The sequence below is a fragment of the Plenodomus lingam genome (genome assembly GCF_022343315.1).
Source record: "Plenodomus lingam strain CAN1 chromosome Unknown contig_26, whole genome shotgun sequence".
NCBI lineage: Eukaryota > Fungi > Ascomycota > Dothideomycetes > Pleosporales > Leptosphaeriaceae > Plenodomus > Plenodomus lingam.
This window is the reverse complement of record NW_027093941.1, coordinates 1,197,204-1,217,912: the sequence shown is the minus strand read 5'-3', so window position 1 is coordinate 1,217,912 and position 20,709 is coordinate 1,197,204. Positions and strand designations below refer to the sequence as shown.

The window sequence follows — 20,709 nt, the reverse complement described above, 5'->3', positions numbered from 1 at the left end:
GTGTTTTGGAGGAGGGGAAGCAGGAGGAGGAAGAGGAGGACGAGGTAGAAGTAGAGATGTCCCGAGAGGCTGGTTTGGAGGGTCGAGTACAGCAGGTGCAAGTGGCTCTTTATATTGCCCAAACCGTCCCTTTACCTGGCTGTGGTTCGACGGCTGACCCTTGTGGTACTCTCCCACCGCGCTCTTAGTCGGAGCCAGCGCCGGGCCAGACGCAGGGTTTGTTTTTTTCTTTCTTCGTTTCTTTTCTCGCTCTCTTTGTACGCCTCATGGCGATAGCGGGCCATGCCATGCAGGTTGGGGTTCAAAGAGCCGGATACAACACCAGACGGGGCTCAACAGTTGACCTGGTCGGCTTGGCTTGACGTAGCCATGGCATGGATCATCTGGGCGGGTATCTACATACGGTACATACTGTACGTGGGTGGGGGTGGTGAGGGGGGGTGAGGGGATGGGAGAGGGAGTAGCGGGGGCCTGAAAAGCTGGGCTGATGTCCGACGATGAGGCTCAAATGGGTCCTGGTGGTTGGCTGGCTTTGGTGGTGGATTGACTGGGTGGTTGGTTGGGACTACTCTGGAGCACCGTGATGGACTACCAATGGCGAAAAAAAAAACTCGTCACTTCCAAGAGGCGACATGTCGGGAAGAGTACCTGCGTTGGGCAAGCAGGCTGGGTCTCGGTGCGGGATGTTGCAGGAATCCTCTGTCTTCACGCATGGGAACCCCGAAGGAACCCCACGCCGCCACTTCTACCGAGGTGTGTGTGTGTGTGTGTGTGTGTGTGTGTGTGTGTGTGTGTGTGTGTGGTGTGGGTTTGTGTAGGTGCGGTAGGCATGTGTGGTGGGTGGGAGGGATGAAATGGGCGTGAGAACCAATGTCGTGCTGGCGAACCCGTTAGTCAGTCATACACACCTACACGGCCACCGAATCATGATACTGACAACAAACGCAGCCAGCCTCTGGAGTCTTGCTTGTCCAGACTCATGGACTTGCCATGGCGGCATCGGTTACACAGGCATACCTCTTTCCAGGCACTCTCACCACCAGCATATAGTGGCCGAGTAGATGCTGCAGACTACCATGTCGTGCCCCAAGTGATCCTGCCATGGCACGTGCAAACCACCAACGTCCACCCACCTTGCACCGCTGACCCACCCACGCCCGCCCGTGCCAAGCACAGCCGTCACCTCGATCACGCGACTACTCGACTACTCTCACTCCTGTCCACCCACACGCACCTAGCTTGCTCTCTTCCTCGAGTAGGCTCCCTGATCTACTCTATCCACACCACTAACAGAAATCGAATCGGCCGCCGAAAGAACAAGGAAAATCGTCTGGCCTCGATGATTTGGCCCGGTGCAGACTCTAGGGCTGGGAAGAGTGGATGCCTGCCAAGCCACCTCTGGCCAACACGGTACTCAATGCGCCATGGCAAAGCCAAGCACAACATCCTCCTGGGCATGCCGCGACCTGGAAAGAACGCTGTCGGCTTGTCCATTGCAGATTCTTCGTCATGCTGCCTGGGTCCTGGGAAGAAAAAAACAATGTAACCCCATCACGGTACTTTGGCCCTCCCTGCTCCGCCCCTACCAAACTGAGACCTGTTGCCGGAATCCGATAGTCGATATATCAAGTCCTTGCCCTGTCAAGACCAACTACCCCAATTCCTCTCTTCCGGAGCTCGTCAGTCCAAAGCATCCTTTGACCATGCTCTCACCTGCACGCTCGCCGCTTTCGAGCGCAGTCCTGCTGTTTGCTGCTGCCGCTGTGGCGCAGACAACCACTGCACCGCCATCGTCTGCTCCAGCTGCCACACCGACACAGTCCATCACTGCAGTCTCGGATTGCCATGCCCATCAAACTGTCAAGTAAGTCTGCAGACGAAAGAAAACAAAGCTGCCCCTACCACAAAAGTATCCCACCAGGCGCTAATCAATCCCAGCTGGTGCATGTATGGTACAGAAGAGTACCAGATTGTCGGCCCGACCAGGACCGAAGAATTCCAATCTCAGTATACCGACTGCCATACCCATGGCGGCTCCGAGACGTACGTGGTTTGCGCTGTTCTGTAGCGGCCATCTTGCTAACAACCAAGCAGCTTCTGTGTAGATGAAGCTGGCCAGGACGTCCAAGTCTTGGTCGAACCCACGGAAACGCCCACCACGCCAGCTAATAATCAGTCGGAAGAGCCTGCCGGATCGGGAGAGCATTGCCATTACCATGCCGGAGTCGAGTACGTCTTTTTTTATTTTTTCAGGCACAGTTGGCCAGATCGATACTAACCATGCCCAGACATTGCGAAGACGATGCTGAAGAACCTGCAGCCGAACCTGCAGGAACTGGACAGCACTGCCATTTCCATGCCGGAGTCGAGTATGCCTACTTTGTATTTCGTCACCAGATCCATGCTAACCCTCTCCAGACATTGCGAAGACGACGCAGAAGGAACGGCAGCCGAACCCGCAGGAGCGGAAGAGCACTGTCACTCTCATGCTGGAGTAGAGTAAGCCATCTCTTCATTCAAATTCGGCCGGCATCAACGCTAACCATCTCCAGACACTGCACGGGAGGTTCATCGGGAGAAGCTAGCTGTGACGCACCAACACGAGACTACAACGTCAGACTTCGTGTCGGCCTTTTGTTTGTCATTCTCGTCACGAGCGGCATTGGAGTCTTTACCCCGGTACTAACCACCCGCTTCAACCTCATCGGGCAGAACAACATCGTCTTTGTCATTCTGAAGCAATTCGGAACCGGCATCGTCATCTCCACTGCTTTTATCCATCTCTTTACCCATGCCCAGCTCATGTTCGCAAGCGAATGCCTGGGCGTTTTGCAGTATGAAGGTGTCACTTCGGCCATCTTCATGGCCGGCCTCTTTTTGTCTTTTGTCGTCGACTACCTCGGCGCCCGTTTTGTACAGTGGCGTCAGAACAAACGCGTGGGCTCGAATGCAGAGGTCGCAGTACCTAGCCCTGACAACAAGTCCACCAACGGCTCCGCACCTTCTCCCACGCCAGACCACGATTTCAATCGCAGCCACGGGATCGCTCATGCCCATGGCCCCATGCGTGAGCCCACGCCCATGGAGGAGAAGATCAATGTGATGAACCTCGAGGCCGGCATCATCTTCCACTCCATCCGTATGTTCTTTCCCCTACCCGTTCTTGCTCGCCTCTTCCCCCACTAACTCGCCAACCCAGTCATTGGTATCACCCTCGTCGTCGCCAGCGACAGCTTCTTCGTCACCCTCTTCATCGTCATCCTCTTCCACCAAATGTTTGAGGGCATCGCCCTGGGCACCTGCATCGCCGAGCTCCCCAAAGCCGCAGCCTCGACGCTGCAGAAATGCATCATGGCTGGCGTCTTCATGCTCATCACCCCCATCGGCATGGCCATTGGCATCGGCGTACTCAACGAGTTTAACGGCAACGACCCGAGCACGATTGTGGCTATTGGCACCCTCGATGCCCTGTCGGCCGGTATTCTGGCCTGGGTCGGCATCGTTGAGATGTTGGCGCGGGACTGGATGCATGGCAAGTTGTTGACTGCGGGCTTGGCGCGCACGTCGATTGCCATGTTTGCGCTCGTTTCAGGGTTGGTGCTTATGAGCGTGTTGGGCAAGTGGGCTTAGGGGGGTTTTCTTTCTTTTTCTTCTCTAATGATCAACGAGAACATGGCTACAGGGGGGTAATTTAGAGTTTTGCATCCGCGGGAAGCGGGGGGAAATATGCAAACGTGCGATTAGACTAGCATCAGCATCAGCAGCAGCAGCAGCAATGAAATGAACCGACTGACTGGCGAAAACTCACTCACTCTACTCGCCAACACTTTCTCGGCCTGCTTGATCTATCATAACTCTTCATCTCCATATGCACCCCGGTTTCCTGGCGTATAGATTGCTTTTCCGCCTCCCTCTCTCCACAGCTGATGATTTCATGTGTGGGTTAGGCGTTGTTTTGGGTTGGTTGTCGTGGGGAGATGGGGATGTTGGGATAGGGTAGGATTGGATATGGTAGTTGTGGTACTGTGTAGGTGCAGGGTGGGTGGTTTTTTTGCATAGCCGATATTGATGGCGAGGGGACGGGATGACGATTGTTGGGTACGTTGGAGGTTGAAACTTTGGTATTGAGTCTGGGGGGTGCTGGGAGGGGGGGTTGGGTTTATGGGTTTGGGGGTTTTTGGGGTTGTGCTGGATGGGGTTTTTTGGAGGGCTGGGAAGGGGTGGTGTGGATGGTAGGTGGTTGTGTACTTGGGTCATCATGATGGTATGTAGGTCCGGTAGGTGGGTAGGTTGACCCGGAAAACCCCGCCAAGCCACTAACCCCAACGATGCCTAACCGTACTAGTTATCTCGGCTAGTTTGAGGATCACGTTACTTGGCTTGTGTTATGAAAATAGCCAGGATGTAGCATTGGCAAATCACATGATACTCAAACTACCCGAGCGCATGAGTACAACCCCCTGCACCCTAATAGCCGACTTCAACTTCGCCTTCTTCCCCATCCCGTACCCCCCATCACATCCCCACCCCCCTCTCGGAACCATGTCCAACCCATCACCACCACCCAAGAAACGCGCCAAACTGGCCTGCACCACCTGTAATGCGCGCCGCGTCAAGTGCGATGTTACCGAGCGCCAGCCGTGTGGGAATTGCAGGGCCGGCAATGTGCACTGCGAGACCCGCGAGTCTAGGCGTGGGAAACATGTGAGGAAGGCTAGGGCGGAGCCGGATGTCAAGGTGCGGCGGCCGGAGGTTGGACGGTGAGTTTGGTGGTTGGGATGGTTAGGGTAGTAAGAGGTGTTCCGGTCTGGGATGTGGATTAGCTAGAATTCGGGATTTGCATCATTCATTTTGTAGTAGGAGTAGTAGTACTCCGTCATGATGCTGATTGACTAGTACAGGTCACCGAAACAGGACTCAAAGCCTCCTTTGAACCCGCATCGTCACGAGGATGAAGTCGCTGTATCCCATGTCTTGGCCTCCATGTCGACGACAAACTTCCATAGCCCCTTGACGTACAGCAAGCCCTCGACAAGTGCAAGTCAGTATCAATTTGCGATTCCATCGGTGCCATCCGAGCACAATAATGATCTCTCGCGACTAGACTCCACGCAACCCGATCGCGAAGATGCCGTGTTTCTGGGCGAGTCGAGCTCGCTGCGCTATGTCACCGAGGAACCTTCACCCGCCGCCGCAGAACGTAGACAGTCCGTCTTCCGTCATGCGGTCCCCAGTGCCGCCAAAGCAGAGGCATTCGTTCCGCAATGGGAAGCTGAACGTCGTCGTGCCCGGATGAAAGCTCTTCAGGCAGAAGGTGCCTTTTCCTTTCCGCCCGCTGCCGTTCGGGAAGAGTTACTCAAGGCGTACTTTCAATGGTTCCATCCGCACTTCGCCATCATCGATGAAGCCGACTTTTGGGATCTGCACCGTGATGGCAGAGTGTCGCCTTTACTGTTGCAGGCCATGCTCTTCATCGGGGTAATCCATTGTGGTGAGGCAACGCTCACGAGTCTGGGCTGGGGCAATCGACACCGAGCTAAATGGCTGTTTTACATTCGAGCAAAAGACATTTACGATGCCACCTATGAGAGCAACAAGATCATCGTCATCCAGGCGTTATTCTTGATGAGCTTCTGGCGAGCAGGCGCCCTGTTGGAAAAGGATGCTCGGCATTGGCTCGGCACGGCAATCAGTCTGTCGCAAACGAGAGCCCTGCATCGATCGGGAGGAGAGACTGAAGGCAAGATGACAAGACTCACAAGGCGGTTATGGTGGGCGCTATATGTACGTGAGCGGCAGTGTGGGTCTGCCCTCGGCCTTCCCAATCGGATTCGCGACGAAGATTGCGATGTCGAGCCTCTGACAGCCTCGGACTTTGTCTCTGCTTTCGGCCCATCGACATCAGAAGCAAACGTCCATCGGTATACAGCCCATATAATCGGCATGGTCGAGTTGGCCGTTTTCCTGGGTAAGGTGGTCGATGCCGGATACCTGCCCAAACGAACGCTCCTTGCTGAAGACCGTGCGAGCATCCGCGACGCGCTCTATCAATGGAAAGCAGGCTTGCCAGAAGTCATGCAATTGAATCATGACACGGGCGAGCCACCTTGCTTCCAGGCCAGCATGCTCCATCTAGCTTACAACAATCTCCTGATTCTCCTCTATCGCACAAGCTTCCTCCTGGATGAGCACATCAGTGCAGAAGTCGACGGAAACATTGCCTTGCAGGCAGCAGCACGCAATTCCCGCATCGTCGAAGATATGCTACCTAGTGGTAACATTGGCCATGCGCAGATTCACGTCATTACCAACTTGTTCAACACGCTGTGCATCCACGTCGCCAATCTCAGACGCTCGACCGGCATCAACAGGACGCTGGCCGAGCACCGCGCCAAGCTCTGTCTGTTGGGACTGCAGGAACTGCAAAAGACGTGGGAGGTCACAAACTGGGTTCTGCAACTCTTCTTCCAGTACCTGGACCGCGAGACGGCCTCGCGGTTGGCGGTTGAGGCGGATGATGTCGGGTTTGCGAGTGCGGCCAGTCGGCCTGCGAGTGAGCGGGCGTCGTCGGGTTCAGCGGTGCCGCAGCGAGATGTCGTGGAAGCGGAGGTTGTGGCCCCGTCGAATGGGCCGCAGTCAGGTATGGTTAGTTTGGAGAATCCGCCGACGCCGTGGTCGTGGACGATGGATGAGCAGAATCACTATCTGTTTACGCAAATCGAAAATGACTTTGCTTTTGGCGAGGGGGGTATACAACGGTGGTCAGCCGAGGACGTTTTGAGCGACGCGTCGCTTGCGGACTTTCTCTACAGCGAAATTAATAATTAGTTGGCATGTCATGAGGAGTTCATGGGTTGTGAAAAGACAAATGGGTATTTGTACTATGGAACTACCAATACATGTCGCGTTGAAGAAAACGCCGTCTATCCCCGATCGATAGTCTGACGACCGTCATATCCACCGACCACGATGCTCTAAGCCAACAGGCTGGCAACAATGCTGAGCGCAGCCTTGATAGTAGCGGAAACCTCAATGTTGGCCGCAACGGACGCATCGACAGACGCATCAACAGACGCGTTAACAGCTCCAGTAGCGTTGACACTGGCATCCACACCCACATGCGCAGTAGCCAGAACCTCGCTCTCAACAAGGGCAGTAAGCAACGCAGTAACCTGGCGCAGCGTAGCCTCAACCTCAACCTTTGCCTCAGCCGACAACGACAAACTAGCAACAGCCGAAAGCGCAACACCATCACGCTTCACCGGCACGTCAATCTTTCCAACCAGACCCTTACCACTGGGCTTGTGCACAACTGGTGCGTTCACAGGGTGCCCAATAAGATTCTCACGCTTCAACAAGCCATCCACACTCGACAAAACAGGCAGCTTGGAAAGATCAACAGGAATCTTGGAAACATCCACAATCCCCTTTACATCCCCCACAATCGAAAGCACCTGACCCGGCAAATTCGCAACGTTGACAGGGAGCTTGGTGACATCCAACAAGTTCAGCAATTCGCCGATTACATTCAACACCGCCGTTGGCAGTCCCGTTACATCGACGGGCAGCTTCGAGAGGTCCACGAGGCTCACGGCGTCGGCGGGCAAGCTGGATAGGTCGACGGGGAGCTGGGAGCTGTCGATGGGTAGGTTGGAGACTACGTCCAGAGGGAGCGTCGTTAGTTCGCGCTTGCTCAGGCCGGGCACCGCGGTGATGTGGTTTGCGGTGTCGGGGACGTTGCCGACGGCGGGGACGTTGCCTACGACGGGGACGTTGACGGGGGTGCTGGCGGCGAGGGCGGCGAAGCCGGCGAGGATGATGGTGGCGCGCATTTTTGTTTGTGGTGGTTGGTTTGCAAGGTGTTGTGCGATTGATGTATGGGATCCCAAATGACAAAGATTAAAAAAAAACTATCTCCCCGTCAAAAACGAGCGACGATGATCAAACACAGTGAAAAGAAGGACTAGAGTCAGATGCTGTTTTGCTTTTTTTTCTCACGGGCGAGTTGGCAGATGAGAAAGTTTTTTGCGGCATCGTTTGCTTACTATATATATTTGCCCGGGTGCTGGGTTGGGATTGTTTGGATCGCTGATTCATACACGGTATCAGTTGGGACATTTGCAGATTCTCAACGCACGTACCGGTATAATGCACGCACATCCCCCCCCCCCTTATCCTACCCCCGCTGCATTACACGACTCAAAATCCCCGTGCTGGGATGCACGCTGTGAAAGGGATCGGCGAGGTAGAGGCTTGTGCGTGACGTGCATTTTACTTTGTATTTCTTGTCACATGAGCGCTGGTGTGGTATGGGCTATCTAGTTACGGTTCGATGGTTGGGGAATTGGGCTTGATTGGGATGGAGGTTTGAAGAGGGGTTTGGTGTTGTGGGTTGGAATGGGGGGTCTGGTATTGAGGGTTGGAAAAGTGAGGTAGGGAGTCTATGCTGGGGGGAATTTTTTTTGGTGGATTGGAGAGTGGATGATTGTGCCATGTGGTTTGGAGGGGATCGGCGGGGCGAGTCAGGGGGAGCGGTATGGATTGGGAGGTGGATGTGGGCGGATGTTGAATTTCATGGGTATTGTATTGTATGGATATCTTGAACTAGGAGAGAGAGAGAGAGCAATTGTGAAGTCATGCTGTATAACATAGTTGTACAATAAATCACAACCAAACATTGCACACCCCATCACACATCCCCATACCCAAACCCCCCCACCACGCACACCACCCCATCCATCCATCCAACCAACCGTACAACCATACCGTACGTGCCATACGCGTACACGCCTAACCCCAACATATCTACCTTATCTCACCCTCCCATACCAAGCTTTCCCACTCATTTTTCGCCGGCGACGGCGACGGCGCGGCGTTGCACTGTTGAGTGAGCACAGAGGTGATGTCGTGCTAAGGCTGATAATGATCGACAGTCCATCACTCCTGCACCCCTGCCGATCGCGAAGTCTTGCAATCGCGGCTGGCAAGTTGGCTTGCGTAGGGGCTTGACTCGTTGTTCGGAGGGTTGGGGTTGTGCGGTGGTGTCTTGCTTGGGGGGTTTTTTGTGGTGGTGGGAGATGGGCTTGATGTGGATGACGGTACGGCACCTACCTGCTGAGAACACGCTCCTCCCTTCATTCCCCCCCTATTTCATGTTCTATTCTGGGGGGGGGAAGAGAGTGTGTCAGCACTTTAAGGAAGAATGTTTTCGGCGGATTCGCCTTGGTTCTGTCGTCATAGGTGTCAGTGGACCTGTCCGGCAGTCTGCCTGGAGAGATGGCCATGTCAAGCAGCACAACTTTCATCCAAACCTACCATACGGTACGTACCATACCCATTTCCACCTCACTCCTGAGCCCAACACCAGCCCTCCCCATCTCCGCCACCACACCGATCTACACAAACCCACAATCCCTCTTCATCGCCGCAGGACAGCGCAAAGGGCCAGGACTCATGTCGTTGCAGCCTCCCTACTCTATCAGGCCAACGCAAGCGCATGGGAAATTGTAACCTGTTTGCGGCTGGTGTTCGGCCGTACTCTGCGTGTCTTGACTCGGATGCGCGACACCTGGTTTGGGTTAGGGGCAGGATTATCCGCGCTTCCGCGTGGCGTGTGCAGTCACGTCGTAATATGTAGCATCGAGGTACAGTGAGGTCGGTGGTGTGTTTGGATGTGCAGTGCAAGTTGTAATTTTGAACGAGGGATAGCGCAGTGGAGGGACGGTTGATAAATCAGTGGGCCCCGCTTGAGATGGGGTCTTGTTCATTTCCCGTGGCTTTTTTCTCTGTCGTTGCGCAAGAGTATGTCCACGTGCTTGCTGATAGTCATGGTCATAATGTTATCTGTTGTAACCAACCGCTACGGTATTCCCCGAGGATGAACCTGTACCGGTACGGTACAACTCGTAGAATTTGACACGTCAAAAGACAAAGAACCCAAACAAGAACGATCCTTGTTCAACGACCAAAGGAGAATGAGCGCTCTCCAACCTCCAGCGAAACGGTTTGCGCCGCGTGCAAGCCACATCCGTCCCCCGCACATGTCACGCTATGGAAACCGGCGCATCCTTGTCGTTACTTGAACGTTAACTAACGTCAGGGTTTTTTCTTCTCCGAGGAAAAACAGTCCACGTGTGCATACACCAATTTCGCAAAGTCTTGCCATCTTCCTCTGGATTTCGCTCCGATACCAGCTATACAGACAGTAATGGCGCCGCAGGAGTCGATACCAGTGGCTGCTAATGTCCTCGGCACAATAGGCACGGTGTGCTGGTGCGTGCAGCTGTTTCCGCAGATATGGCGGAATTATCGAACGAAAAACACAGAAGGGCTACCGCCGTCTATGATGCTCATTTGGTCCATGTCAGGTAAACTAGTACCGTGGCTGGTGTTGGGTTGGGTGAATGGTGGCCTGACGTGCATGCAGGCGTACCGTTTGGCGTTTACGCAGTGCTGCAACAATTCAACCTGCCTCTGATCATCCAGCCGCAATGTTTCTGTGTTCTCTGCGGTGTCAGCTGGGCGCAATGTCTGATCTATGGCCGGTGAGTGGACAATTGGGACTTCAAGCACGACGCTGATTGGCAAAAAGTAAATGGCGAACGTGGACAGCCTCCTTGCTGTTGATACTGCTGCTTGCCATCTTCACTGCAGTCGAAGCAGGGCTCATATACGCCATTCGACCTGTATACTCGCGAGGTATCAGTTGGCCTGTACTCATCATCGGGTTTATTGCCGTCTTCACCCTCCTTTTGGGCTATGTGCCGATCCCCTTCGAGTTATTGAAGCGCCGAGGGCGCGTCGTGGGGATCGACTTTGTCTTCTTGACTATCGACTGGAACGGGGCGTTCTTCTCTCTCATGGCCCTTGTTGCCCAAAACGAGTTTGACGTCCTTTTCGGCACCATGTATGCACTATGGTAAGCCGGAATGTTGATGGCCCAGATTGCATTTGTGCCCGCAGCTAATCTCCCATCATAGCTGCGCGATTGAAATGAGCATGGTGACGTCACATTTAATCTGGCTTGTACGGACTCGCGGAATTCGACAACGCGCAAAAGAAGCAGGGTTGACGTTTGATGAGTTCGAAGAGGGCATTCAGTGGCAGTCCAAAGGTCTGGATCTGGAGAGGAAGTTGCGCAGCTTGTTCTCGCAGTCGAAATCTGAGACACTGTTGAGTGAGGCTGCAAGCGGTACATATGGTACATTTGTGACTCCAGAAAACATCACTCCTAAGACAGTGCCCAATGCAAGACTGTAGCGAACGGAATGGGGATGGAGGCAGTAGTCGTTGCTATTGAGTAGGTATGGGGAATCATGACGTACTGCACGCAGGCCTGAGACCATGCCCTCCGAATATCAGTGCCGTCCTCGCATTTACGCACATGCGTTTACACTCGAATATGGATCGAGTAGTGCGTATACTTTATTGCTTTTAAAGATTCAAGCGGTTAGTCAGGAACTTGTGGCCCACTCCAAAGCACGAACAGCATTGGCTCGGGAATTCTGAATCGTCAACCGTGCCCTTAATACGGGGGAAGAATTGCGTCGAATTGACGCGTTGGGTGTCTAGCATTATAATCAAATTCCTGATACAGATACGAGTTTGTATCTTTACTTGGCCATTTATCAACTAATCATCGTTGCCGGAGAACCGCCCTTCCTACGCAAATGTCAAGCTGCAACCAAATACGTACTGTCTAAGACCTCTTGATTTGTACGTGATGATTCCTTGGTTGCAGAATTAGACAGACAATTTTTGTCCGCAAACCTCCATGTGCAGTCGTCTTTTGACTAATGATGAGGCGTCAGACACTGCACACATGGAAACGTTAGGAACAATCAGATACCGAGTTCGTGCACATCTTGTGATCAGCATCCGGTGAGACATTTTGATGAGCATCATCGCCACCATCACTGCTTCTTGAATATGCCCGTAGTCTTTTCTCTGACCCGTTCATGATGTGGCAAGTGGCAGCGCCGAGGAGTTCGCAAGACTTTAATATTCATCCTGAGACCTTCGCGCATCGTGCCATCATCGCACCCTTAAAGACCACAAGCTGTATCACGAATGAAAATCACACTTCAGTCAATGTCACGATACACTGTCCTCATTCGAAATTTGGAGAATAAAAAATGAACGAAGAAATCTTACCCGACGCTGGATATGGTCCATGGGGTCCCTTCATCTCAGATCGATATCAGCTTTTGAAAATCACTCGGCTCGATATTGCTCTTGCAAGCACGGCATTTGCTTTGGCCGGCGTCTTTGCCATTCTAGCAGCATACACCGTAGTCCGACAAAGCAGGCGGAGCGCGAAGCCTTGGAAAAGCGTCTACCTGTGGATGGTATGGCTGGAGTGGGCTGCTTCCGTCGTCATCGCGATCGAATGCCTGTTATTTCTTCTGCGAGTGATTCGACCGAGCTTCTACTTTTACATGTCCATTTGTGCGTGTATAATTCACAGGCAGACATGGCATCTATGAACAAGACTGACGGTTTTCAGTGTTTTGCTGGACGATTCAAATCCAGTTGTTACTTCAGATCATCATCAATCGAATCCGAATCATTCTACAAAGTAGAAGGCGAGGACAGCAGCTCATGTGGGGAACTGCGTTCATTATCTCGTTGCTTTGCCTCAGCGTTTATATTATTTGGATTCCAGCCAGTCTTCAAATCAGCCCGAGGTAGGTGAAATATTCAAATATTCAACCACACATATACTGACTGTAGGTACAGGTGGGTCCGCACCAACACATACTGGGATCGCGTGGAGAAAGTCATCTACCTATTCGTCGACGCAGCCCTCAACGTCTATTTCATACGAGTCGTAAAAGGCAACCTCGTCAAAAACGGCTTACACAAATACGATCGCCTGGTCCGCTTCAACCAGCGCATGATTGTGGTATCAATCTTAATGGACGTCATGATCATTGCAGCCATGGACATTCCAAACGGTTTCGTGTAAGGACTCAACATATTCCCCCTACTTTCACCCTAGCAAGCTAATCCCCAATCAAAGCTACGCCATATTCCACCCCCTCGCCTACCTCATCAAACTCAACATAGAAATGTCCATGGCAGACCTAATCACCCGAGTCGCCCTGGGCACCCGCGTCCGCCCGGTGCAAGCTCAAACCCCAGTTTTCGTAGGCACACAACCCGCCAGCAGTTCCGTCACCACAAAGCCTCCATCATCTGCCCATCGAACATTTCTTCGCAGTCTTTCTCGCGGAATATTCAAACGTACGCGCGATCAGCCGCAACAGAATGAAGACGTCATCAGCACGACGCGAGACTTTGCCGTTCGAAGCTCCCTAGCCCTCGGGCCAGATAGTGTGCAAATGGTATCTATACTTGAGGAAACCCCGCCCAGTGGCACTAGCTTGAGCAACCCAATCTATCCCGCGGGCCCGAGGAGTGCGGGAAATGCAAGCAGTATATCTCCTGATGATCTTTCGTTGTATAGTACTGAGTCGGAAGAGGTCCAAGAGCACTGCGTTGATGAGGAGGGTGCAAAGCCAGAATCTGTGTGGCCTTCTACTAAGTGGTCGGAGATACGGCTGGATAGGTCGGGCTAGGGTTGGTGTTACGGAATCCTCTGCGATCCCTGAATAAGTTTTCTTTCCATGGATTCAAGTATGGAGTGATGGACTATACCTAAAGCCATGTATTACTTAGATGCTAGCACGACATTTATATCCACCTGCTAATACCATCGATCCTGAAATCGAATTCACGTGCCTTAAATTTTGTAACAAGTGTCAGATCCAACCCATCTTAAGCTCAAACGCGCTCGTGGCGTCAAGTATTCATAGCGCCGCAATCTTCATATGTACTGACCTTCCCTCCCCGCACACTTCCCCTTCGAAAGTCTTCAAACCTCACCCACGCTCCCAAAATCTACCATGTCACCTCCAACCCCACAACTTAAGTCTCAATTACCACTAGGTTGGTTTTATGTTGTGTTTGGAACATTTGTTTATTGAAGCATGGACGAAATGGGAGGATCGTGCTCAGGTGTTTGTATGGGGTCCCCATGTGAGTCAAAGACCTCGGGGACTCTGAATGGAGAAACGGTATGCCAGTAATCTTCATATATGTGTACGTTAGCAAGATACATATGAATCCATGCCAGCAATATCTCCAATCCGGCCTTCCAACTCCATATGATACACCCTGATGTAAATAATACATTTCCCCAACTCCGCATACACTACCCATCACCATCTCATTCCACACCTCACATTCCACGGCCTCGGATTTCCACCTCCTCATCCCCTCCGCCCCACCCCAGTCCCCCCTCCTCAGCAAGATCATCGCCCGACTCCAACGCGTGAACTCGTTCAACCAGCGAAACATACGCCTTCTCTGGCTGCACCCGCGGATTCCCCTAAGCCACGCGGGGGCCCGCCGCATTGCCGAGACGGAGTTCATCACTGCTATGCAATTTCCAGGCATCGGCGGGACCGGCGCTGAGCGTCAGGACCTGGGTTGTGCAGCGAGTCGGGGCAAGGGGCGCAATGTAGTGCCATGTTTGCGATGTCGGGGCGAAGCGGTTGGGTGGTGTGAGGCAAAAGTGCATCTATGTGGTAATTCTTGTGTTAGTTTTATGTTTTGTGAGATGTTTGCGCGGTGCGGTGGAGGGATGGAAATGGGCATGGGAATAGCTGACCTCGCGCATTCCTCCGCTAACACTCACACTCCCATGCCTTGCCCCACTGACCATGTACGCCGCAACGCCAGTCCCAAACCCAAACTCACTAGCACCCAGATCAATTGCAAACCCGACCCCAATCAAAACCAACATACCCATCCCCAGCGCAACCCAGAAAAAGCATGATGCCCACATGCCTCTCCTCCCGGCACCCCTTGTCTTCCTCTCACACATCTCAGCCGCACTGCTCCTTCTGAACGCAGGAAAAGACGTAAGGATGCTATCATACGTCTGCGCTGCGCGCTCGCCCCAGAACCCATGTTTCGAGTCATCTTCTTCGTGGGCAGCATGTTCTACAAGGGTGATGCGGGGGAGGAGGGGTGTGAGGCAGGACTCTTGCATGCAGGTGCTGTAACGTGGTGGTCCATCACGTGGACGTTGTTGCAGACGATTGTCTTCTGGGTCGTCTTCAATGTCGGACCAAGTGGGTAGGGCGTCGAACTCTGCTTGAGTCATTGCGTTGATGTTGCCGTCACGATGTGGATTGCGTGGTGTGCCGTCGCGCATTTGAGCTGGGTGGGGGGTGTCGGTTGTTGGGTGGCCGAAGCCTGCGAAAAGAGAGAGGTGGGGGAGGACGGTTATCGTGGTGTCCTTTGGGGAGGGCATGATTTGAGGGTTTGATGGTGTTGTTGTTGGTATGATTAGGATTACGATGGGGGTATTTGATCCGAAGAGATGCGTGTAGGTTGTTTGGTATGTTATGTTATGTCAAAAAGAATCACAATCCCAAGACGTCGATCCAAATGTTGTACTGGTGTGATAGCAGAGTGTGCACTTGGAATTGTATCGGGCCAATGCTGAAGGAGATGGAGGATCATGGTGCTTGTATATACAGTTGCAGAGTAGTGAAATATTTCGAATGCAGTAGTTGCGATGATGGTTGCGGTTGCTGGAGTTTGGAAGGGAAGAGAGCGATGTGTCGGTTGCAGTGCGGACGTGCAGTGCGGTGGTACCTGGAATGTGTCACGAAACGTGCTTGTGCGACCATAGAAGGAGCGTCTGTCAATGGCAACAGCGCAGTTATATGAAAAGGACCTCGTATAAAATAGTTTTAGAAATGTCTATCTCATCTATTGAAGCTTAGTATACTCATGTTTATCGTAATCAGATGAACTACCACTGACTCCGCCTCCTTCGTGTGTCGCTCAGTTTCAACGTGCAGGATCGACAGCGAGCAGTGGCAATGTGAAATGGCCATAGAAAATAGAGGCGATTTGGAAGAGGGGTATCACTACATACTGAGATTCCTCCGGACATTTCTACTACCCCGGCTCCTTAATATTTAGGGTGAGCGCCCAAAAAGGCTCATAGAAGGTTGCGGCGCAGCAGACGAGGATGCGGCCGGCGAGATATTGGGTAGTCCGAATAAGCCAGGCGTCGAATTTATAGGCTTTGTAGCAGGCTTGGCCGGCTCAGTCTTGAGGGGCCACGCCTTAATCAGATGAAACGACAAATCATCAATGCATTCGAGCTTCGCTTCGATACCGGGTATACTCGCGAGGTTGACGTGGAAATGTGTCAGAAACGCATTGTACACCGTGTCACGGAGTCTCCGATTCGTCTCTAGTGTAGTAGAGTACGTTATCTGAACGGCGTTCACAAAATCGTTCGTGTTTGCATGGTGGTGGAGACACGACTCAAACTTGTCACGCGCAAGCGCCGCGAGTCCATCGACCTGGTACTTATCGGCAAGTGCATACATTGTCGCGTGTATGGTAAGAGGCTCCGCAACTTCGGCGCTATGATCAGGCTTCTTGACTATGGTGTAGTCGGACGGGACGCCATCTGACTTTGGCTTCATGATAGCTTGCTTGAAGTTCTGTGTCATGGGCATCAGGCATGAACAAGGGTCCGGAGCGGCGAATAGTCCGCCTCTACGATATCGAGAATGAGATGTGGGCGCGAGTGAAGTTGTGGATGCATATTGTTTGAGACTGTCGAGAGAATTCAAGAAAAGGTCATCACAAGGGTCGTAGTTACCCAGATAGCAGAAGGCGATAAGACGACGTATCATTTCTGGATCATCATCTGGCAGGTTGATACGGCCGTCCTCTTGTTCCTGTGAGGCTTCAGCATGACTTCGTCTAACGGGCGGACAGTGGGATGAGAATTACCTTTCCGAAACTAACACTCTTCTTGAAGAAGTCACATGTTGAGCAAACGACGACTCGATGCACATTGAAGATGAGGTCCCCGCAGCTGATAATCAGATCGGTGTAGTCACCTGACTTGTAAGACCTGGTAGGTGTGAGACGTTGAAATCCTAACGAACCTGACAGGGAGTGCCTACTTGAGAACTGCTTGGGGACAAGCTCTTTGTGCGAACAAACTCATGATGCTTGTATTATCTGAGCTGGTGATGGCACCGCTTTTGGACTTTGCAGTTGGCCGCGCTGCGGCTGAAGATGCCCCTGCTGATGAAGCACCACTTGTCGCGATGAGAGAGGGTGTCGATGCAGGCCGAGTGGCGCCAAAGTTGAAGCCCGACATTGTTTGTATTGAACTGGCGCGTCATCAACACAAGACGCGTTGATGGCGATGGAAACAAGGGGGGAAAGCATCCAGAGTCCGGTTCACGCTAGTCTCCAGATGGTCTAGTGCCCGCTTCCCGCAAAGTGAGCCGCCGACCCACCGCAGCCGTCCAAGTCGCTCCCCACTCCAAGCCACGAAATGCAAAAGTAATCATCAGCAACTCCCTAGCCTACTCTGGGCGAACATCTCCCCAAGGCATTGGTAAGTGACAGAAAGAAAGCTAGGGAAAGATCTACAGGTATTGTCGGCCTTCATCGGAGGGCATTTTGTCCGTGTACGGTAGGCGGACTAGAAAGGAAAGCTTGGGATGGCTACATGCCTACTATAGTTAGGCACCTTGAATAAGAAACTGGGAATCACCTACGTACTCTATGCACAGCCGATGTAAGCTCCAGTCGGCATACCATCGCAACGGGATCGATGGTCATGGGGAAATAATTTCATCTCGAGAACAATCAACATGATCAAGTGCTGACAGTGGATGATGTGGTGTCTAGGTGGCTTCCAAGACACCAAGTTTGTTTGAGAATAAACAACTGCCGCGGGTTGTCACTAACTACAAATGCAATCCTGTGCTCTTTCTCGCCCATGGGCCTCGCTACTTTGAATAGTACCGCTCAAGTACTGTCCGCACCTGTGCATCAGCCTCTAGGAGCCTTTCGCTCAGCAGGACGTGCTAGTCAAAATCATGATCTTTCAATGAGCAAGACATTCACTCGGAGAATTGTCTAGAGACTAATGAAAATCCGTGGGCCCTGTCTCATGTGCTAAGCTTAGAGTGGCTGGAGTAGCTGACTGCAGCTGCGATAATACAGGGTTGTAGTGCGCGCTGATTGTCAACACACTATCCAGGGGATAGTGGCTGCTGATGGCGGGGTAGGTTTGCACTTCGTTGGAAAATCTGTACTGTACCACCGGACCATAGATCTGTCAATGAGCTGACGTGGTCATCCGAGTTTCAGGGCGTAAATGCAACCGTTGTGGAGGCGCTGAAGGGCGGGGTGCATTACACTACGCACAGCTGAGAGCAAGGATTGGAGACTTTTGAAATCTTCATGAAGTGACAGGAAGGCCGCTTGCCATTTGATACAGCTCCCATGCAAGACCTGGGGTCTCTCTGACGGCCATGCCAACATCTGGGCGGAGAGACAGGTCTGGGTTCGAGCGGAAAGCCTGGATAATGACGTCCCGCAGACCTCGATCTGTGTGATATGTGCTTTCGTACGCCTCTTGGCAGGCTTCTGCGAAGTCCGGGCTGCTCATATGCAAATCGATCTGATCGGCGAATTTTTGGCGTGATAGCGCTTTCAGTCCTGTTATGCCATACCTACAGTGTTTTGTTAGCACTCTATCGTAGCCACAAATGACGAGGTCGGCATGCGTTCTTTGACAAGACAACCAAAAAATTGACACAGCTTTCTCAGTCAGCAGTACAGATTGCTTTTTTTCTCCAGAAGCCCTGATTGGATCAAAAAGAACGCAGGTCAATCGTGATAAAAATGCGTCCGGCGGCCTGAAGACGGGAATGTAAACCACACGGTGATTTGGCTGCTGGTAATCCCAGTGACGCAAATGGTGGGTCCAACGGATTTATTCCGCCGTGCGACACAGCGCATGCATAGGCAGAGGAAAACATGCGGTCGCAAATGAAAGGATGCTGGCATACAGGGGCGTAGTTTAGGCAAAATTACAACTAGAGGAAAACCTGTGTAAGGTCATACGTACTTCTCGGCGATCGCATACACCTTGGCGTGTGTAATCAGATGCGACGATTCGATTTCGCTTTCGGGCTCCGACCCAACACTCTCTGTATCGTCATCCGTAATATTATCGGTCGTCGGCATATCGGAATTTTTGGAAGAAAGATCCAAATTTTGAAATTCTGGTTCACCTGCAGGAGCAGTGATGGGTGCGGTGTTAGTGGCATTGGCCTGAGCCAGCAACGGATCCTCCAATAGGGCAAAGTTGAGCTTCTTTGGGGTGGGACGTTTCATTGGTCGCATGGAAATCGGCGAATTAGACAGAGAAGACCGACGTGAAGACCAGCGAGACATTGATCTGGTCAAATAATCATTGTGGTAAAAGTCTATGGATCCATTAGCTTCACTCGCTGTCAATAGCTGAGGTCATACGCACAGTGAACCATGTGGTCCACGGCTTCAGCGTCCTCCTCGGTGAGGTCAATGATGCCAGATTCTGCCTCTCGGAATCCGCTGCGGCATGCCCCCTCGAAGAATGTTGATCGGGTCGCAAGCAAAGCTCGATGGACCGAATATCTTTTTGCTCCACAGACTATGGTCAGATCTGCATATTTGCCGCTCTCAAACAGTCTGGAGAGGAAGAAGACTTAGCAAGAAGTCCCCGATGAGAAGATATGGTACTTACGATGCCAATGCAGACATGAGTTCTAGTGTTGGTGCATCCATGATCGGTATTGCAAATGTGTATGAGGAGAGGGCTAGAAGAAGTCGCCGTAGTTGATGAGATTTGAACGTAGGCAATCGACCATTTTATATCCCAAAGAGCAGGAAGATTGGTCCACACCTTGAATTGCCCCAATTGAATGAAGTCCAGGGGCCTTGCTTAAGACGCCTAGGGGTACGTAGGGTCGACAGAGCAATTAGTGGCTCTGTGGGTCCGAGAATATGGTAGGGCTGATACAAGGTTACCGAGATCGTCAGGCGTTAGGCAAGCGAATCCGAATGCAGCAGAGATAATGGATGAGTGTCTACTCAGGGGTCTTTGAAGCTATGGCTCGGCAAATTTTATACATGCTGAACGTATTCTACGAGAGCAGAACAGGGAGCAGAAATGAGAGATTGGCACACATTTGTAGGTCTGGAGCTGGCGTCAAATCTGGAAGTCGCCTATGTCAACGACAAAGGAATTTACGCAAGCCCAGCTTTACCGGTACTGTCCAAGCAAGTCACAGGCTGTTCCAAGAATGCATCGTCAGCTCCCAAAACTAGGAAACGCGCAACACTTCGTCACAGAGGCGATGGGGCTTCGCTATAGCGCAGCGTTCACTGGGTCCAGACCTGACAGGAACACTTGTCAAGCGTCTCGTGGAAAAAGCAGCGTAGCGCCATGTCACGCGAGGGCCTAACGCTCTGATGGCTGCTGACGGCGATCTACGAGGGACGAATTGGACCACAGACTGGCTGGCCGCGCGCAGGAAATGAGAAGACAGGCCAAGCTCGCATGACGAAGAAAGCGGAGATGTTCAAGTGACCTAGAACTGCGTGGCGTTGGAGTGTGGTCAACTCCATGATTGCTATGCGCAGGATGTGCTGTCCAGGTTTGAACGTCGGCGAAACCAGAACGCCGCTGTCCGAGAGCCCACGGGGTGGCCAGCGAACAGGTGGGCGGAATTTCCTAGGAGAAACGTGCGCGGGAGGAGAAGTGAGAGAGAAATATTGTTGTGAGTGTTGCACCGCGACGAATCATGGCCTGGCAAAGTT

General features: G+C 52.4%; 9 protein-coding genes across 9 annotated transcripts; 5 read left to right on the top strand and 4 right to left on the bottom strand.

Moving 5' to 3' along the window:
* Window positions 1-1,424: 1,424 nt before the first annotated feature.
* IAQ61_006685 (uncharacterized protein) lies at window positions 1,425-3,630 on the top strand (the record flags this gene model as incomplete). Its single annotated transcript, XM_066097270.1, has 7 exons — window positions 1,425-1,864; window positions 1,939-2,043; window positions 2,095-2,229; window positions 2,289-2,369; window positions 2,419-2,499; window positions 2,553-3,139; window positions 3,200-3,630. 7 exons carry the CDS (start codon window positions 1,425-1,427, stop codon window positions 3,628-3,630), a joined length of 1,860 nt encoding a protein of 619 aa, XP_065952747.1.
* Window positions 3,631-4,542: 912 nt separating this feature from the next.
* On the top strand, window positions 4,543-6,828 carry IAQ61_006684 (uncharacterized protein; the record flags this gene model as incomplete). Its single annotated transcript, XM_003845528.2, has 2 exons — window positions 4,543-4,760; window positions 4,902-6,828. The coding sequence occupies 2 exons, from the start codon at window positions 4,543-4,545 to the stop codon at window positions 6,826-6,828; spliced, it is 2,145 nt and encodes a 714-aa protein (XP_003845576.2).
* A 146-nt stretch (window positions 6,829-6,974) lies between these two features.
* Window positions 6,975-7,832, bottom strand: IAQ61_006683 (uncharacterized protein; the record flags this gene model as incomplete). The annotated part of the gene is made up of 1 exon (XM_066097269.1): window positions 6,975-7,832. The coding sequence occupies one exon, from the start codon at window positions 7,830-7,832 to the stop codon at window positions 6,975-6,977; it is 858 nt and encodes a 285-aa protein (XP_065952746.1).
* Window positions 7,833-10,125: 2,293 nt separating this feature from the next.
* IAQ61_006682 (uncharacterized protein) lies at window positions 10,126-11,589 on the top strand. The gene is made up of 4 exons (XM_003845526.2): window positions 10,126-10,367; window positions 10,427-10,544; window positions 10,592-10,918; window positions 10,980-11,589. The coding sequence occupies exons 1-4, from the start codon at window positions 10,208-10,210 to the stop codon at window positions 11,257-11,259; spliced, it is 885 nt and encodes a 294-aa protein (XP_003845574.1). The 5' UTR covers window positions 10,126-10,207; the 3' UTR covers window positions 11,260-11,589.
* A 545-nt stretch (window positions 11,590-12,134) lies between these two features.
* IAQ61_006681 (uncharacterized protein) lies at window positions 12,135-13,580 on the top strand (the record flags this gene model as incomplete). Its single annotated transcript, XM_003845524.1, has 4 exons — window positions 12,135-12,447; window positions 12,506-12,686; window positions 12,739-12,963; window positions 13,022-13,580. The coding sequence occupies 4 exons, from the start codon at window positions 12,135-12,137 to the stop codon at window positions 13,578-13,580; spliced, it is 1,278 nt and encodes a 425-aa protein (XP_003845572.1).
* A 723-nt stretch (window positions 13,581-14,303) lies between these two features.
* On the bottom strand, window positions 14,304-15,322 carry IAQ61_006680 (uncharacterized protein; the record flags this gene model as incomplete). Its single annotated transcript, XM_003845523.2, has 2 exons — window positions 14,304-14,584; window positions 14,675-15,322. The coding sequence occupies 2 exons, from the start codon at window positions 15,320-15,322 to the stop codon at window positions 14,393-14,395; spliced, it is 840 nt and encodes a 279-aa protein (XP_003845571.2). The 3' UTR covers window positions 14,304-14,392.
* Window positions 15,323-15,998: 676 nt separating this feature from the next.
* On the bottom strand, window positions 15,999-17,206 carry IAQ61_006679 (uncharacterized protein; the record flags this gene model as incomplete). Its single annotated transcript, XM_003845522.1, has 3 exons — window positions 15,999-16,775; window positions 16,831-16,954; window positions 17,007-17,206. 3 exons carry the CDS (start codon window positions 17,204-17,206, stop codon window positions 15,999-16,001), a joined length of 1,101 nt encoding a protein of 366 aa, XP_003845570.1.
* A 1,095-nt stretch (window positions 17,207-18,301) lies between these two features.
* IAQ61_006678 (uncharacterized protein) lies at window positions 18,302-19,674 on the bottom strand (the record flags this gene model as incomplete). The annotated part of the gene is made up of 4 exons (XM_003845521.1): window positions 18,302-18,575; window positions 18,974-19,334; window positions 19,385-19,578; window positions 19,634-19,674. 4 exons carry the CDS (start codon window positions 19,672-19,674, stop codon window positions 18,302-18,304), a joined length of 870 nt encoding a protein of 289 aa, XP_003845569.1.
* On the top strand, window positions 19,613-20,263 carry IAQ61_006677 (uncharacterized protein; the record flags this gene model as incomplete). The annotated part of the gene is made up of 2 exons (XM_066097268.1): window positions 19,613-19,721; window positions 20,043-20,263. The coding sequence occupies 2 exons, from the start codon at window positions 19,613-19,615 to the stop codon at window positions 20,261-20,263; spliced, it is 330 nt and encodes a 109-aa protein (XP_065952745.1).
* Window positions 20,264-20,709: the final 446 nt, after the last annotated feature.

Coding starts and splice junctions, on each gene's coding strand:
- IAQ61_006682 (XM_003845526.2), top strand. CDS start 10,208: ATGGCGCCGCAGGAGTCGATACCAGTGGCTGCTAATGTCCTCGGCACA. Junction 10,368..10,426: donor GCTCATTTGGTCCATGTCAG/GTAAACTAGTAC, acceptor ACGTGCATGCAG/GCGTACCGTTTGGCGTTTAC. Junction 10,545..10,591: donor CAATGTCTGATCTATGGCCG/GTGAGTGGACAA, acceptor ATTGGCAAAAAG/TAAATGGCGAACGTGGACAG.